The sequence below is a fragment of the Cyprinodon tularosa genome, unplaced genomic scaffold, assembly GCF_016077235.1.
Source record: "Cyprinodon tularosa strain WSP-4 unplaced genomic scaffold, ASM1607723v1 ctg162, whole genome shotgun sequence".
Lineage (NCBI taxonomy): Eukaryota > Metazoa > Chordata > Actinopteri > Cyprinodontiformes > Cyprinodontidae > Cyprinodon > Cyprinodon tularosa.
The window spans coordinates 462557-479115 of NW_024038460.1; the positions used below are offsets into that span (position 1 = coordinate 462557).

The 16559-nt window shown below is 40.2% G+C and overlaps 1 protein-coding gene across 1 annotated transcript; it reads right to left on the reverse strand.

Moving 5' to 3' along the window:
- Positions 1-1418: 1418 nt before the first annotated feature.
- Positions 1419-11772, reverse strand: uap1l1 (UDP-N-acetylglucosamine pyrophosphorylase 1, like 1). Its single transcript, XM_038280679.1, has 9 exons — positions 11339-11772; positions 9581-9785; positions 7234-7409; positions 6992-7164; positions 3034-3227; positions 2820-2960; positions 2559-2744; positions 1800-1866; positions 1419-1710 (listed from the first exon to the last, which is right to left on the reverse strand). Exons 1-9 carry the CDS (start codon positions 11628-11630, stop codon positions 1624-1626), a joined length of 1521 nt encoding a protein of 506 aa, XP_038136607.1. The 5' UTR covers positions 11631-11772; the 3' UTR covers positions 1419-1623.
- Between the last annotated feature and the right edge of the window lie 4787 nt (positions 11773-16559).

A 16559-nucleotide genomic window follows, 5' to 3' on the forward strand; every position in this document is an offset into this window, starting at 1 on the left:
ATAATTAAATAATTCCTTAAATGTTCTTTTCTTTCTGGTTTTGAAAATTTGCTTTTAAAATATGTTGTGTTGTATATTTAACTGTTTTCATCTATTTTAATATGTTCATCGTTTTATTTTTCTTAATTTTTTAAATGTGATGATTTACCATTTAGCTAAGTTTATAGTATCCATTTTTTACAGGAATTTATTTGAATACCAGACATTATCAAAATAAATACAGCTAAGTTTGGTTTTGTTTTTATTTACTACACTTAAAACAGTTTTATATAGTTTTTTAATCAAATCTGGACTTTAAATGTACTGTTTGTTCATATAAGCTACTATTTTTTTTTGTTTATCTTTTAATTATTTGTCATCTTATGTTTTTTGAACCAAGGTGCTTCTATTTTCTTGGTCCCAATTTACAGCGGAGGGTTAGTGGTAATCACCAGTAAGCTCCTGCATAGCTGTATTTTCTGTTTCAGAAAGCTAGGGAGTCATTACCCCGAGTGAAAATATGACAAGAAATGGCTCCTTGAATAAACATGTGGCAGGACTAACTCTGGCTTTTTACTACTTCCTAGCTGAGATCTGCACAAGAACCGGATTGGAAATGGCGTGTCCTTCTTTTTGAAAAAGCCTGTTGAGGTCAGAGCACAAATTCTTTGAAAATATTTAATTAAAGGCGGTTTTGTGTTTTTGTGCATCTGTAGACTCTCCCATATCATGGTAGAGCGCATCTTCTCCTTTGATTTATTTCAATGATAACTTTCTTCCATTTTCCAGATTTTAAAACATATGAGTGTAGCTGAGCAACCTCCCTTTCTGTACTTCTGTATGTTTTCCCTAAATAATAAACTATTCAATCACAGAAGCTTGTTCTTCTGAACAATAATACACTGCAAAAACGATCTAGAAATAAGTAAAAATTTCTTAAGTTAAGTGTATTTACCCTTAATTTTAGTAGGTAAATGAGATAATTTGCCAATGGAATGAGTATTTTTACTCTTAAAAGAAGATAATTAGATAATATGCAATTGAAATAAGACAATCCAATTGTTTTCGTATTTTAAATCTAAATTGTCTTGTTCCATTGGCAAAATATCTCTTTTATCTCTTCAATAGAAGAACAAATGCACTTATTTTAAGAACAAATGACTTACCTACATTTTGATTTTTTCCAATGTAGGATGTTTTATTCAGGCTTCTTGAAAGGAATGTTCTACAAGCGGTATGAACATGTGCTGCCCTCGTCCTTTAGGACTATATAGCTTCACTGACTGAACTATTCTGTGGATCTGTTTTCAGTCTCTCATAATCAGAGGCATTCATGTTACTCAGTTTGTTTAGTTTATTACATTCTTGCCTGGTTTTGACCTTCTTTTCAGTTTGTAATTATTCAGAACACATCAGTGTGACAATAGCTTAAGCCATTATATGAGGAATAACCCTTTATTTGTAAATTCTTATATAAATGTCAACAAAATTTCTCTGAATTTTTTTATTTGCTGGTGTAAAAAAAAAAAAGTTTATATAAAGTCTCATGTTTGATCCCTGATTGGTTAACTCGCTCATCACCATGAAGTTGCTCTGATTCCTCATCTATGAGGCTTGGTTTCTCCATGTGGCTGATGATGAGCTCTACCGGGCCTGAAGCTCTTTAGCCGCTTCCTCGTCCAGGATGAAGGGAGTTTTTATTGTTTTCCCTTTCAGAATCAGCTCCAGACCCTAAACATAAAGCAGCTGTTAGAAAATGTAGTTTTTTTTTTTTTTATGAATGAACAGGATCAGATGTGATGGAGGTTGCTGTTCCTCACCTCTCCGAAGTACGACACCAGAGGGGAAATCTCACATTTTACAGGAGGATGGTTCTCAGCAGAAGAGCTGTGATGGAAAAAATATTTACACATTTTTACTAAAATCTGTCCTAAAATACATTTTAAATTAATCTGAAAACATAGTTTATCAGCAGCCATTACTCTGTACTCAAATACTAACTTTATGTGATGTGAGGTCAGCATCTGCTAGCCTCGTGAGACCATCCTGATCTCGAAACCTTTCAAGGTTTCACTCGCAGATCAGTCTGGCTACTTTCCGTTAAAGAAAATTTGGAGCCGTTCACCAAACGAACGTCCAATCAGCGTTGGCTTTGAGGCGGGTTGAGGTGTGACGCAACGAGAAGCGCGACAGTTCAGTCTAAAGAACATGGCGGCTTCAGCCGATGAAACTAGCGTTAGCGTGGCTATCGAGCAAGTTTTGTCGGAATTACAGAGTATTTCTTCACTGAAAGAAGAGCAAAACACTGCTCTGGAGGCTTTTCTCCGAGGAAAAGATGTTTTTGCTCTTCTCCCGACTGGTTTCGACAAGAGTTTGATCTATCAATTGGCTCTGTTAGTACGTCATATGCTTCGTTGATCTGATTGGTTTATTTGGCCCGTCTATCACCAGCATAGGCCAATCAGCTAACCAATATTTTCGCCCCTTCCCAAAATTACTTCTACGGAAGGTTTCCAGATGGATATGCGGAGGAAATCCAGCAAATCCATCTGGCGGAGTCAGGTTAAGCATCTCCTGACCTGAGTGGAATCTGGATGATGTTTCCGTGTTCGTCCAGCAGGGCGGCTCCAGCGGCCGTCGCCCAGCGACAGTGCTGAGCCAACAGGGAGTTCCTGGCTGTGGTTGGAGTGTCTGCAGGCGCTCCATCAGCGTTCTTCAAGGGAGAAAACTCTTCCTCCCGCAGGACCTCAAACACAACAAAGCTCCTGAAGAAAAACCAAAATTCAACAGTGGAGTAATCTGGATTACCAACCTCTAACCACGGCCCGGGTAATCTGTACCTGGAGAAAGGGAACACGTCGAAAACGAACTTCTCCATCTTTATCCCGTTGGGTTTGGTTGGTTTAACCTGGTTCCCGCAAGAGTCGACGAATGGGACCTTCTTCAGAGCAACATGTGGCTTCAGCTGATCCTTAAACTTCCTGCAAGGGTTAACGGGTCATGAGATTTTCCACGATAATCTCATCGCGATCAATCGATCATTCGCTTCCTTACTTGGCCACCTCCTGCAGGAAGCTCCTGGAGAAGAAGTGGTTGCAGATGTTTCCGGCGCTGTAGACCAGCTCCCCTGCAGCTCCTCTCAGGTGGGCCGTTTCGGGTCGGATCTCACTGTACTCCACCACCTGCGGGACTCCTCCCACCCTGCAAACCACGCCCACCGGCTCAGCTGGATGGGCCTTCTCCACCACCTGATGGTGCAACATGAGGCAGCTAGTACAGGCTGGAGTGTTAAATGAGACATTTATCTGGTGAAACATTAGTTTATCACAGAGGATGAAGCTGAAAGCAGGTTTCTGTTTTGCAGAACTGAGTCTGAAGTAGAGACTGAAATTTTTTCGGGAATCGCACGGGATTCCCGTGGGATGGGAGTCAGTCTTAGTAACGCTAACGTGATTAAGACGGTACAGGATTAAACATTAACGGGAGCAGACGGGAGCAAACCAATAGTAACAAAAAAAAAAACTAGGATTGATACCAAAAAATAAAATAAAATAGAAAGCCGCCATTTTGTAGTTTTTTTCCTTGAAGCCTACACTATAATGCGAGTCAAAAAAACTACACGACCCAAAAACCAACAGTGCTTCCGCTCTGAGTTTTTCACTCGCGCTCAAAAACAACAATGGAGGGACCAACAGTTACTGCAGTTAGAAACAGGAACTTAACTGACCCTTCATAGAAATTCAGATTCAATGTACAGGTGCTGGTCATAAAATTAGAATATCATGAAAAAGTAGATTGATTTCAGTAATTCCATTTAAAAAGTGAAACTTGTATATTATATTCATACATTACATACAAACTCATATATTTCAGATGTTTATTTTGTTTAATTTTGATGATTACAAATGACAACAAATGAAAATCTCAAATTCATCATATCAGAAAATTAGAATATTACTGAAGACCAATAAAAACAAAGGATTTATAGAAATGTTGGCCAACTGAAAAGTATGAACATGAAAAGTATGAGCATGTACAGCACTCAGTATTTAGTTGGGCCTCCTTTGGCCTGTATTACTGCAGCAATGCGGCGTGGCATGGAGTCGATCAGTCTGTGGCACTGCTCAGGTGTTATGATAGCCCAGGTTGCTCTAATAGTGGCTTTTAGCTCTTCTGAATTGTTGGGTCTGGTGTATTGCATCTTCTTCTTCACAATACCCCATAGATTTTCTATGGGGTTAAGGTCAGGAGAGTTTGCTGGCCAATTAAGAACAGGGATACCATGGTCCTTCAACCAGGTACTGGTAGCTTTGGCACTGTGTGCAGGTGCCAAGTCCTGTTGGAAAATGAAATCTGCATCTCCAAAAAGTTGGTCAGCTGCAGGAAGCATGAAGTGCTCTAAAACTTCCTGGTATGTGGCTGCGTTGACCCTGGACCTCAGAAAACACAATGGACCAACACCAGCAGATGACATGGCACCCCAAACCATCACTGACTGTGGAAACTTTACACTGGACTTCAAGCAACGTGGATGAAGTGCCTCTCTTCTTTTCCTCCAGACTCTGGGACCTTGATTTCCAAAGGAAATGCAAAATTTACTTTCATCAGAGAACATGACTTTGGACCACTCACCAGCAGTCCAGTCCTGTTTCTCTTTAGCCCAGGCAAGACGCTTCTGACGCTGTCTGTGGTTCAAGAGTGGCTTGACACAAGGAATGCGACAGCAGAAACCCATGTCTTTCATACGTCTGTGTGTGGTGGTTCTTGAAGCACTCACTCCAGCTGCAGTCCACTCTTTGTGAATCTCCCCCACATTTTTGAATGGGTTTTGTTTCACAATCCTCTCCAGGGTGCGGTTATCTCTCTTGCTTGTACACTTTTTTCGACCACATCTTTTCCTTCCCTTCGCCTCTCTATTAATGTGCTTGGACACTGAGCTCTGTGAACAGCCAGCCTCTGACCTTTTGTGTCTTGCCCTCCTTGTGCAAGGTGTCGATGGTCGTCTTTTGGACAACTGTCAAGTCAGCAGTCTTCCCCATGATTGTGTAGCCTATAGAACTAGACTGAAAGACCATTTAAAGGCTTTTGCAGGTGGTTTGAGTTAATTAGCTGATTAGAGTGTGGCACCAGGGGCCATCAATTTTGAACCTTTTCACAATATTCTAATTTTCTGATATGATGAATTTGAGATTTTCATTTGTTGTCATTTGTAATCATCAAAATTAAACAAAATAAACATCTGAAATATATGAGTTTGTATGTAATGTATGAATATAATATACAAGTTTCACTTTTTAAATGGAATTACTGAAATCAATCTACTTTTTCATGATATTCTAATTTTATGACCAGCACCTGTATTGGCAGAAATCTTATTGAAGACAACAAGAATGGGACTGGTGCAGGAGCGGGAGTCATTCTGAATGGGAGCGGGATGGGAGTGGGAGTAATTTCACCAGGAGTGGGACGGGACAGGATTTAGATTTCTACTCTGGCCCGGGATCGGGACGGGACACTATTTTTTCTGTGGGAGTGGGACGGGACAGGAGTGATAATCCACTTCCTTGTCAGTCTCTAGTCTGAAGGTCTTATCCTGAGCTATCTCTATAGTTATGCTGCTATAGGTTTAGACTTCTGGAGGACATAGGGACCTCTTTTTCATCATTTTCATCATTCTATCTCTATTCTCCCACTCTGCAGAATCTGTTAGTTCAATCTCTAACGTTCTGCTCTCTCTGCCTTTTCTCATAGTAGCTTCATTTGGTCTGTTCCTGTTTGGCTGTGACTCCATCCTGGAGAGAATTATCAGCTGTGCTGCTGCCATCAACACCCTTGTTTATAGATGCTGGAGATCGGCCTGTTTTCCAGTGTGGTCCTGTTTCTCTGACTGTGACTAACTGGATGTGCTCTCTTCATCCTCTGACATGGGAGCTGGCTCGGAGCTCGTCTGCCTGGCTGTGTGTTTCCTGGACGGGGCCGCCTTTTACAGCTGCTTTTTGTGTCTCCGCTTCTGTCTCCTTGAACCCCAGTCAGCCTCAGCAGATGGCCGCTCACACTGAGCCTGGTTCTGCTGGAGGTTTCTTCCCATTAAAAGGCAGTTTTTTCTCTCCACTGTCGCTACAAGCATGCTTAGTGTGAGGGATTGTATTTGAGTCAATGAGTCGATGCAATCAGCTGGTTTTCCTTAGAAAACTTTTAATCAATTTGACTGTATGTTCTCGTTGAACTGTAAAGTGACTTGAGATGACATGTGTTGTGAATTTGGCGCTATAGAAATAAACTGAACTGAATTGAAGGAAACGTCTCAGTAACAGATCTTATGGTTCAGATTTTTACTTGGACATTACTGAACTGACTAAAGTGAATCCAGCTGACAGTTAAAGAAGAAAAGAAACGTTGCCCTTTCTGAAACCATTTGGCTAATATGGTGCTTTGAGATTAAAGCTACAGTGTGTAACTTTTAGCGACATCTAGCGGTCACACTGCAGACTGCAGCAACATTAACATCTCCCCCCCACCGCTTCTCCCCCCCAACAGTACGGCGAGCGTTACGGGACAAAATGTCTTCCACGACTTCCGCATCACCTACCTTCTCAAGTGATGAGGTTTGTTTACATAGATAATTTTACAGATAGTATTTCATTAGTCTGTGTAGGGTATAGATTTCATGTAGACTTAAAATAATAAATATACCCGTTATTTTTTCTACATCGTTGAGACGTTTTGGCGATCTCGCAATCGCTAATTTGTTGGCTCTGCGCTGCCGTAGCGCAAAGATGTCTGCCTCCATGGCTGCGAGACCCGCTCCTATGTAATTATAAATAACGAATTCTCAGGCAACGCAAATATTAAGGTTAAGAGGCTGAGCTCGTAGATGATGATAAATAACATAGTTATGTATAATATATTACATTTCTGACTGTATATCCCTGTAATTATTACACACTGTAGCTTTAAGTTTTCTTCAAATGGGCTGTAAACCATAAAACCACTTAATAATCCAACCAATCACCTTGGCTCCACAGTCGGCTCCTTTCTTCACACAGAATCCAACAAAAACTGGGTCGGCCATCTTCACCAGGATGTTGTCCACACAGTAAACGTGGACGTACTCCACCCCTCTCCGTTTCATGTCCTCCAGCAGGTCGTTGTCCACCAGCGCCTGGTACAGACCTCCATTACCGTCTTGAAGCACAGAAATCCAATTAGATGAATTTGAATCGTTTCTGTTTGCATTGCCTGATCTAAACCCACCTGGAGCCATGGCGATCTTCCCTTTCCTCTCCAGGATGACCTTCCCATCGAAGGAGACGGCGGGGATCATCCTCTGCTCAAACATGATGACGTTTGAGGGCTCCAGGCCGAAGTGAGAGTTCTCCTGAAAAAAGGTCTGGGTGGGCTTCAGAGTGAATTCACTGGTCATGATGTACCTGAACATAGGGGGACAAAGATGGTAAAGACACGCTCAAAAAGAAGAAGAAAATAAGCTCTTATCAATAAGCTGGATTAGCTCATTTAATAATTAGCTAATCATATCTGCTCTTAAATAAGGAAAATATGGAAGAGCTAACTTCTTGAGAAGCTCCAGCTGATTAGCTGGAGATCTGAAGCTCCAGGAGGTTCTGATCTGTTCAAATCTGAGTTCTTTTTAATTCCAAATGTAAGGAGACCAAAAAGAAAAAGCTAAATCAAAGGCCAGGGGTGTCAGCTGACCCAAAATTATACAGGGGCACAATAGGGCACAAAAAGAAATGCGAGCGTGCAAAGCATTTCTTGGGCAATTATTTATTTTTAAAAAGCATGGGCACAGATAATTAATGCAAGCACTTTTTAAGCACTTATTTATTATTATAAAGCGTTAAGCGTTATTTTATGTCATGTGGTGGGAAAATATATATATATATATATATATATATATATATATATATATATATATATATATATATATATATATATATATCCTTTTAATTCCCTTTTACATATATTGATTTATGACTGCTGAGTTTCATTCATTCAGGCCTCAGAGCTGCATACAGGGTGTCTAAGGGAGAGGGGTCGTTTATTCTATTAGGAAATGTGTTTGGGATAAAAAATAAGGGTTCTCCTAACAAGCTAGACTGTTTCTCAGGGATTATTTCAGAACATTGTGTTTTGTTTCCAACTATCTGTCTTTGTTTGGGTAACGGTGTGTGGAGACCTTCACAGCCTCCCTGCAGGGTTTTAATTAGAGAGAAACTCTAAGTAGAGCAGGCCGTTATGCCACGATGTTCTCCATTTTCTTTATAAAGTTTATTTAACTGGACTGTATAGTTGAATACCTTTTTCCAACAACAATCAACATGCTCACGCCATCTTTAACTGTATGCTTAAGAGACAACACTTCATTCACTTTCCTGCTATTTTAAATATTATTATTATTATGTATTTCTTATATTTCTCTATTTCTGCTTTAGTCATTTTTAAATCACTCTAAGGATAATAGCTTTGATTATAAATACCAATGAAGCATTACTGGATTTCTAATGATTCCTTCAGTCGCCTCTGATGATCCACAAAATCTATCTTGGATAAAACTCTTCGATCTTTTGCTAGGTCCAGGGGGGATTTACCATTAGGCAATACTAGTCAGCTGCTTAGGGCCCCAAGTTCCTGAAGGCCCCATAAAGCTCTGTTTACATGTAGGGTTAATGCAACTATTGCTTAGTTGTGCACATTATGTTTTCAAGGAAGCAATTAAAAATGTCAGAATTAGCGTTGAGTTTGAAGCTATTTATTGTTAGCCTGGGTGCCATTCCGAACTTAGTCCCGCCCACAACGTTTGAGGTCGGGAAGTTCGGTCTGGCATTGCTCAATAGCAGCGCGAGTATGGTCGCACAACATCTGGCGGGCCAATCAAGTTGTCAGGGCGGGCTTTATACGATGATGGACAGATGATCAACAGTAACCAAAGCGCGCTTCAGTGACAACAATAATGGCTGCCGCTGGAGAGTTTGGGTGAGTAGATTCTGCTATTAGGTCTGTTCTAGAAGATATCGACAGCAAATTTATTTAAAAAGAGGAACAGAGAAATGCGATCAACGCTCATCTTCTTATTCTAGGCGTGCAACTGCACGCTTTGATTTTTGTTGACAACAACTATGCGTCGCTTAACATACGTCACGCACTCCGTTGCTCTTATTGGTTGTAGGTCTATCCAATTGAGTGCAGAGGCATTTTTTCCCTGGTTCGTTCGAAACACGCCCCATAATCACAGCTCTATGGAGCAGTATCAGACTCATTCTGACTAGAATTGAGTCGGACTACGTCAGGCTAATATATAGTAGCCTAAAAACTTGTTTTAGCTTAGAAAACATGCAAAAACATGTTTCAACTCAACTCCATTTCTGACATTTTAAATTGAAAAAGCTTCCTGGATGGGAAGCGAAACGTCTTCAAACTTCTAACTTTTTTGGAATGACTATGACCCGGACAACTGAGAATCTTTGCCATCGAGTTCTTGGTTTATTTCTAAATGCAGATAAAAGTGATCAAAGCTAATCAAAGAGCATTTTCTCTAGTTTGTTCTGGATGGGTAATTTAGCTCAGGCTGCTGGGGTCTCACCAGGGAACGGTGCATTTAGAGCCGTGTCGGCTCTCTGCAAGCTTCTGGATTTTGAGAATTCGCTCCGCTTGGATCTGGTACAAAGTTTTCCCGCTCGGCAGCCCGACGTCATACATCCCTTTGGGATACTGAACTCCAAGTCGCGTCCCCTGACCTCCAGCCAGGAGCAGAACCGCAACACGATTCCTGGAAATCTGCAGGAATCCTGTTCGGAGAGAGAGGATGAATGTCAGTGGTTTTATAGATTATTTTCATTTTTATACTTTTTTTTTTTTTTTATACAGACATGTCTGCTCCAACCTTAGTTTTTTCTACATAATTAATCTTCCTTAAAGTTAAATATTTCTTATTCTTTTTCCTCTAAGCCTGGGGTCTCAAACTAGCTTTTTTTTTTTAAATCAGGTCACTTTGACATCGAGTCTTTTAAGGAGTCCGTTTCAAATGTATAAATCCCACTTGCACAAAGCAAGAGAGAGCAAGATAATTAGAGACTGATCTAACAAATACTGCAGAGTGAGAAAATAGAGTTAGAATGAAGCAGAATGATGAAAAAGGGGTCCCTATGTCCTCCAGCAGTCTAAGTCTATAGCAGCAGAACTATAGAGATAGCTCAGGATAACCTGAGCCACTCTAACTAGAAGCTTTATCAAAAAGGAAAGTTTTAAGCCTAGCCTTAAAAGTAGACAGGCAGATTGAGAGCGAAGTGCTCTGTTAGGAACATAAGGAACAATCAGATCTCTGATATCAGATGGAGCTTGGCCATTTAAGGCTTTATATGTGAGAAGGAGGATTTTAAATTCTATTTTGGATTTAACAGGAATCCAATCCAATCCACTTTATTTATATAGCACGGTTTAAATAAACACAAGGTTTCCAAAGTGCTGCACAAAAAGATAAAATAACTAAAATAAATAACAGTAAATAAAATAAAATAAAATAAAAGCACTGTCCGCACAGGAAGCCAATGAAGAGAAGCCAGGATAGGAGAGATATGATCTCTCTTTTTAATTTTCATCAGAACTCTGGCTGCAGCATTTTGGAACAGCTGAAGGCTTTTAACTACAGTTTGTGGACTTCCTGATAGTAAAGAATTACAAAAGTCCAGCCTTGAAGTAACGAATGCATGGACTAGTTTCTCAGCATCACCCCTAGACAGGAGATTTCTAATTTCTGCAAAATTCTACAGATGAAAGAAGGAAATTCTAGAAACCTCTTTGATGTGGGATTTAAATGACAGGTCCTGATAAAAAAACAACACCAAGATTTTTTACTTTATTATTTGAAATCAGTTTAATCTCATCCAAATGAATTGACTGACTAATCAGTCAGTAAAAGGTTCCTCAAGGTGCTGTTAAAGGGTTTTTCACTCTATGTTGCTCCCTCTAGCGGAGATCATGCAGAACTACAGGTCCAGTTTAATGCTGAGGTTTCTACTTTATAAACTTCTGTCACATTTTCATCAGGAGGTAAAATAATCCAAAATAAAAACCTCTGAGCTGCTCAGGAGAATTAACCAGTTTAATTAAGCCTCTATTTTGTGGTTTCAACAATTAAAGTCGAGTTAATTTCACTAAATTAATTGGCACAAAACAAAAGATTAAATATTTTCACAACTAATCACTACAGAGGTAGTGCACACAGAGAACTAAAGCAGAATGGGCTTCTCATGTGATGTAGTATCGCGATAAAACCCGCAGTTATAGTTCTGAATTAAACCCAGAGGAAGTAAGCTTCAGGAAACCTGGTTCTGGTTCTGACCTTCGTGTTCCCATCCCGCCAGGCTCTCCGGGTCGCTCCTCCTCACGCTGCCCATGCTCTCCGGGGGAACCGGCTCGAGGTTCGGGTCCAGGTTCTGGCTGCAGGAGGCGGGCGCGGCTCCCGCAGCCTCTGCAGCCGCCTGGCAGTGCTCCTCCAGCCGCTGCAGGTCCAGCTGACCCAGCTCCTGCAGGAAAGCCTCCTTCTCCTCCTCACTGAGCTCCGACCAGAACCGCAGAACATGGGCCTGGCCCGACCCGTCCAGAGCGGCTCTGATCTGCTGCAGAGAAGGCATGTTTAGGAGCGCTTTGGTTCCTGCAGCTCAGAGACCTGGAGAGGAAATGACGCCTGAAGAGAGAAGAACCCGTGACTGGAGCCAGACATGGATCCAGGAGAGGAACCAGAAACCTTCCTGGCTCTGCAGCTCCAGAGGAGAGGATATGATGATTCAGCAGCTCATCAGCTGATCTCACCCTAAAAGTTTGATCAAAAACTCAAACTGCAGCAAAGATTTCACCCTAAAATAACCACACTCTGCTTTTTATCTGATGTCATCCAATCATTTCAAACCACTAACTGGAAAAACTAAAAGTTGGACATTTTTCTTTTAAATAAACTGTTTTAACACCATTTTCTGAACTAAATTCCTGCTTAGATGGATAAAAATTATCAAACCAGTTTCATTATTACATCAGCAGATAACCTGCATGATGCTGAAACCTGCAGTTTTTATATTTACTTTATTTTCCAGTAGCAGTAAGCTTCTCATCAGTACAGAAGAGGATTAGGGCCACTGGGAAAAAAAAAAGTTAACTGATTTTTAAATTTTATTTCAGTTTAGTATGGGGAAAAAAGTCAGAATTCTGACTTTAATCTCAGAATTCCGACTTTAATCTCAGAATTCTGACTTTAATCTCAGAATTCTGACTTTTGTGGAGTGGCGGCCTAGTGGTTAGGGCATTGGGCTTTGAATCCTGAGGTTGTGAGTTCGATCCCCCACTCCCACAGACTGCCACTCTGGGTCCCTGAGCAAGACCCTTAACCCCACACTGCTCCCCGGGCGCCTCACGATGGCAGCCCACTGCTCCCCAAGGGGATGGGTTAAATGCAGAGAGTTCATTTCATTGCTCTGTACTTGTGACAGTGTAATGACAATAAAATTGAATTAAAAAAAAATTAAATTAAATATTAAATTTAATCTCAGAATTCTGACTTTTTTCTCAGAATTCTGACTTTTTTCTCAGAATTCTGACTTTTTTTCTCAGAATTCCGGCTTTAATCTCAGAATTCCGACTTTAATCTCAGAATTCTGAATTTTATCTCAGAATTCTGACTTTAATTTCAGAATTCTGACTTTTTTCTCAGAATTCTGACTTTTTTTCTCAGAATTCCGGCTTTAATCTCAGAATTCTGACTTTTATCTCAGAATTCTGACTTTAATTTCAGAATTCTGACTTTTTTCTCAGAATTCTGACTAGACTTTAAGAATTCTGACTTTTTTCTCAGAATTCTGACTTGACTAAGAATTCTGACTTTTTTCTCAGAATTCTGACTTTAATTTCAGAATTCTGACTTTAATCTCAGAATTCTGACTTTTATCTCAGAATTCTGACTTTAATTTCAGAATTCTGACTTTTTTCTCAGAATTCTGACTAGACTTTAAGAATTCTGACTTTTTTCTCAGAATTCTGACTTGACTAAGAATTCTGACTTTTTTCTCAGAATTCTGACTTTAATTTCAGAATTCTGACTTTTTTCTCAGAATTCTGACTTGACTAAGAATTCTGACTTTTTTCTCAGAATTCTGACTTTTTTTCTCAGAATTCCGGCTTTAATCTCAGAATTCCGACTTTAATCTCAGAATTCTGACTTTTATCTCAGAATTCTGACTTTAATTTCAGAATTCTGACTTTTATCTCAGAATTCTGACTTTAATTTCAGAATTCTGACTTTTTTCTCAGAATTCTGACTTGACTTTAAGAATTCTGACTTTTTTCTCAGAATTCTGACTTGACTAAGAATTCTGACTTTTTTCTCAGAATTTTGGCTTTAATCTAAGTATTCCGACTTTAATCTCAGAATTCCGACTTTAATCTCAGAATTCCGACTTTAATCTCAGAATTCTGACTTTTTTCTCAGAGTTCTGACTTTTATCTCAGAATTCTGACTTTTTTCTCAGAATTCTGACTTTAATCTCAGAATTCTGACTTTTTTTCTCAGAATTCCGACTTTTTTCTCAGAATTCCGACTTTTATCTCAGAATTCCGACTTTTCTCGGAATTCCGACTTTTTTCTCAGAATTCCGACTTTTTTCTCAGAATTCCGACTTTAATCTCAGAATTCTGACTTTTTTTCTCAGAATTCCGGCTTTAATCTTAGAATTCTGACTTTTATCTCAGAATTCCGACTTTTCTCAGAATTCCGACTTTTTTCTCAGAATTCCGACTTTTTTCTCAGAATTCCGACTTTTTTCTCAGAATTCTGGCTTTAATCTCAGAATTCTGACTTTAATCTCAGAATTCTGACTTTTTTCTCAATTCTGAGTTTTTTCTCAGAATTCTGACTTTAATCTCAGACTTTTGGATCTTAATGTAGATGGGCACCATGGAGGAAGAGATGTGGAGCACCCAGCTTCACTGACAAAGATGTGAGTTGTTTGAGGTGGCCAGTGACACATTGGTGGAAAATGACGGAATTAGGCAACTTTTTATGTGCCCGAGGGGTCCCCTCATTAATGGAGGAGCAGAAGGTGATTAAAACAAGAGAGCTAGCCTCTAAAACAGACATGGCTATGGCTTGATGCTAACATGTTTGTTAGCTGTCAGAATTCTGAGATTAAAGTCAGAATTCTCACTTTTTAACCATATTAAACTGAAATAAAAATTTAAAAAAATCAGTCAACTTTTTTTTTCTCTTCCGTACCTCAGGGCAGTGGTGGAGCCAGAATATTCCCATAGGTGTGACCAGGGGTGCTGCAAGTTTGGAAGATTCTAAGGGCCCTTGACTGAGGAGGGCCGCAAAAGTAGAAAAAAAAAGATTCGTCCTGCAACATTTTTTAAATATAACATTTTTAAAATTTAATTTTTTAAATAGAAATAAAATAAGCCATTTTACAAAACATTCAGCAGTCTAATGGCAGTGGGGAAGAAACTATAGATGCTTCGAAGCCTCTTCCCAGAGGGCAACACGAAGATGGGGGGTGAGGGGTCATTGATGATGTCACGGGCTCGGGACTCCAGCGCTGGGATGAAATGTCTTTAATGGAGGGAAGAGGAGCCCCCATGATCCTCTCTGCTGTTCTCACCTTCTTCCAGTCTGAGGCGCTGCAGCCTCCACACCACATAGTGAGACAGCTGCTCAGAAAGCTCTCTATGGTGCTTCTAGAGAAGGTGGGGAGGATTGGGGGGGGCAGGTGGGCTCTCATAACTATAATATCTCATAAATTTATGTATTTGTGATGTCAATTTAATAAACTAACAGAAAAATCAACTTAAAGGGAAACAAAGCGACGCGTGTATGATGTCATACACGCTCTGCTTCGTTTTTAAAAGATATAAATATTTAAAATATAACCGTGTCTGGGGGACAGTTATTCGCCTACATGTTGTGAATGCTGCCGTACCGTAAAGAATAAATTATGAACAGTTTAGTTTGTGCCTTCAAGTCGTTGCCCAAAGGAAGACGTTCACAACACACGTCATCTCAAGGCACTTTACAGTTCAACCAGATCATCCAGTCAGATTGATTCAAAGTTGTCTAAGGAAAACCAGTTGATTGCATCGACTCATTGACTCAAATACAATCCCTCACACTAAGCATGCTTGTAGCGACAGTGGAGAGGAAAAACTCCCTTTTAACAGGAAGAAACCTCCAGCAGAACCTGCTTAAACAAGAGATGAGGTATAAAAGGATATGATCCATTTATTGACGTTTGAGCCACATGGGAAACTAATCAGTCTGCTGGATCAGAATCCCCCCTCGGTTCTTCTATCATGCATCTTTAACATGTATAGAACTAGTTTGTTGTCGTCTCTATCAGAACCATCCCGCTCGTGTTTCAGCAAGAACCGCATCTCATCAGTCGGGTCAGATCCAGCTCGGCCTGCTGAGGATGATCAGGTAATGACAAGGACACAGAAACTTGGAGTAAAATGCAGCGTCTCCTTTAATATAAAACCAGCTGTTAACTGTCAGCATCAAACATGAACGTCTGAACACGCGTCACAGTTTCACTTCTGAACCGTTTGAGTTTCCAGCAGCAGGAACATTGGGGCCGATTCGGCACCAGGAGGAGATCAGAGATCTGTGGAGGAGGCCGACTTCTGCACACATCAGACCTTTCTTCCTCTGAGCTTTTATCTTGAAGGACATTTTTTTTCTTCTAATGATGATGAGTGGACAGGAAGTAATGGTTGGAATGTTGGAGGGGAATCATCCGCTTAAAAAAAGATTAAAAAAGAAACAATAAGAAACAAACCGAAGAAGTTGAAAAAATCTGTTCTTCAGTCAAACCAATAAATATTGAAATAAATAAATAAAACCTGCGGCAAATAATCATCTGAGTCCATCATAGTGTTGAGGAGTAATCCGGGATCCTTCCCAGATCAGGGATCAGTCCGTGACTTCAGGTTTAATCCAAGATCAGGAATCAGTCCGTGACTTCAGGTTTAATCCAAGATCAGGGATCAGTCCGTGACTTCAGGTTTAATCCAAGATCAGGAATCAGTCCGTGACTTCAGGTTTAATCCAAGATCAGGAATCAGTCCGTGACTTCAGGTTTAATCCAAGATCAGGAATCAGTCCGTGACTTCAGGTTTAATCCAGGATCAGGAATCAGTCCGTGACTTCAGGTTTAATCCAGGATCAGGAATCAGTCCGTGACTTCAGATTTAATCCAAGATCAGGAATCAGTCCGTGACTTTAGGTTTAATCAAGGATCAGGAATCAGTCTGTGACTTCAGGTTTAATCCAAGATCAGGAATCAGTCCGTGACTTCAGGTTTAATCCAGGATCAGGAATCAGTCCGTGACTTCAGGTTTAATCCAGGATCAGGAATCAGTCCGTGACTTCAGATTTAATCCAAGATCAGGAATCAGTCCGTGACTTCAGATTTAATCCAAGATCAGGAATCAGTCCGTGACTTTAGGTTTAATCAAGGATCAGGAATCAGTCTGTGACTTCAGGTTTAATCCAAGATCAGGGATCAGTCCGTGACTTTAGGTTT

Bases quoted from the DNA above. Each gene is read 5' to 3' on its own strand.
- uap1l1 (XM_038280679.1), bottom strand. From the start codon at position 11,630: ATGCCTTCTCTGCAGCAGATCAGAGCCGCTCTGGACGGGTCGGGCCAG. The intron at 3,228-6,991 runs GTGATTGGTTGG...TTGCACCATCAG, and splicing joins GAGCCGACTGTGGAGCCAAG to GTGGTGGAGAAGGCCCATCC. The intron at 1,867-2,558 runs GTCAGGAGATGC...TTTCCATCACAG, and splicing joins ATCATCCAGATTCCACTCAG to CTCTTCTGCTGAGAACCATC.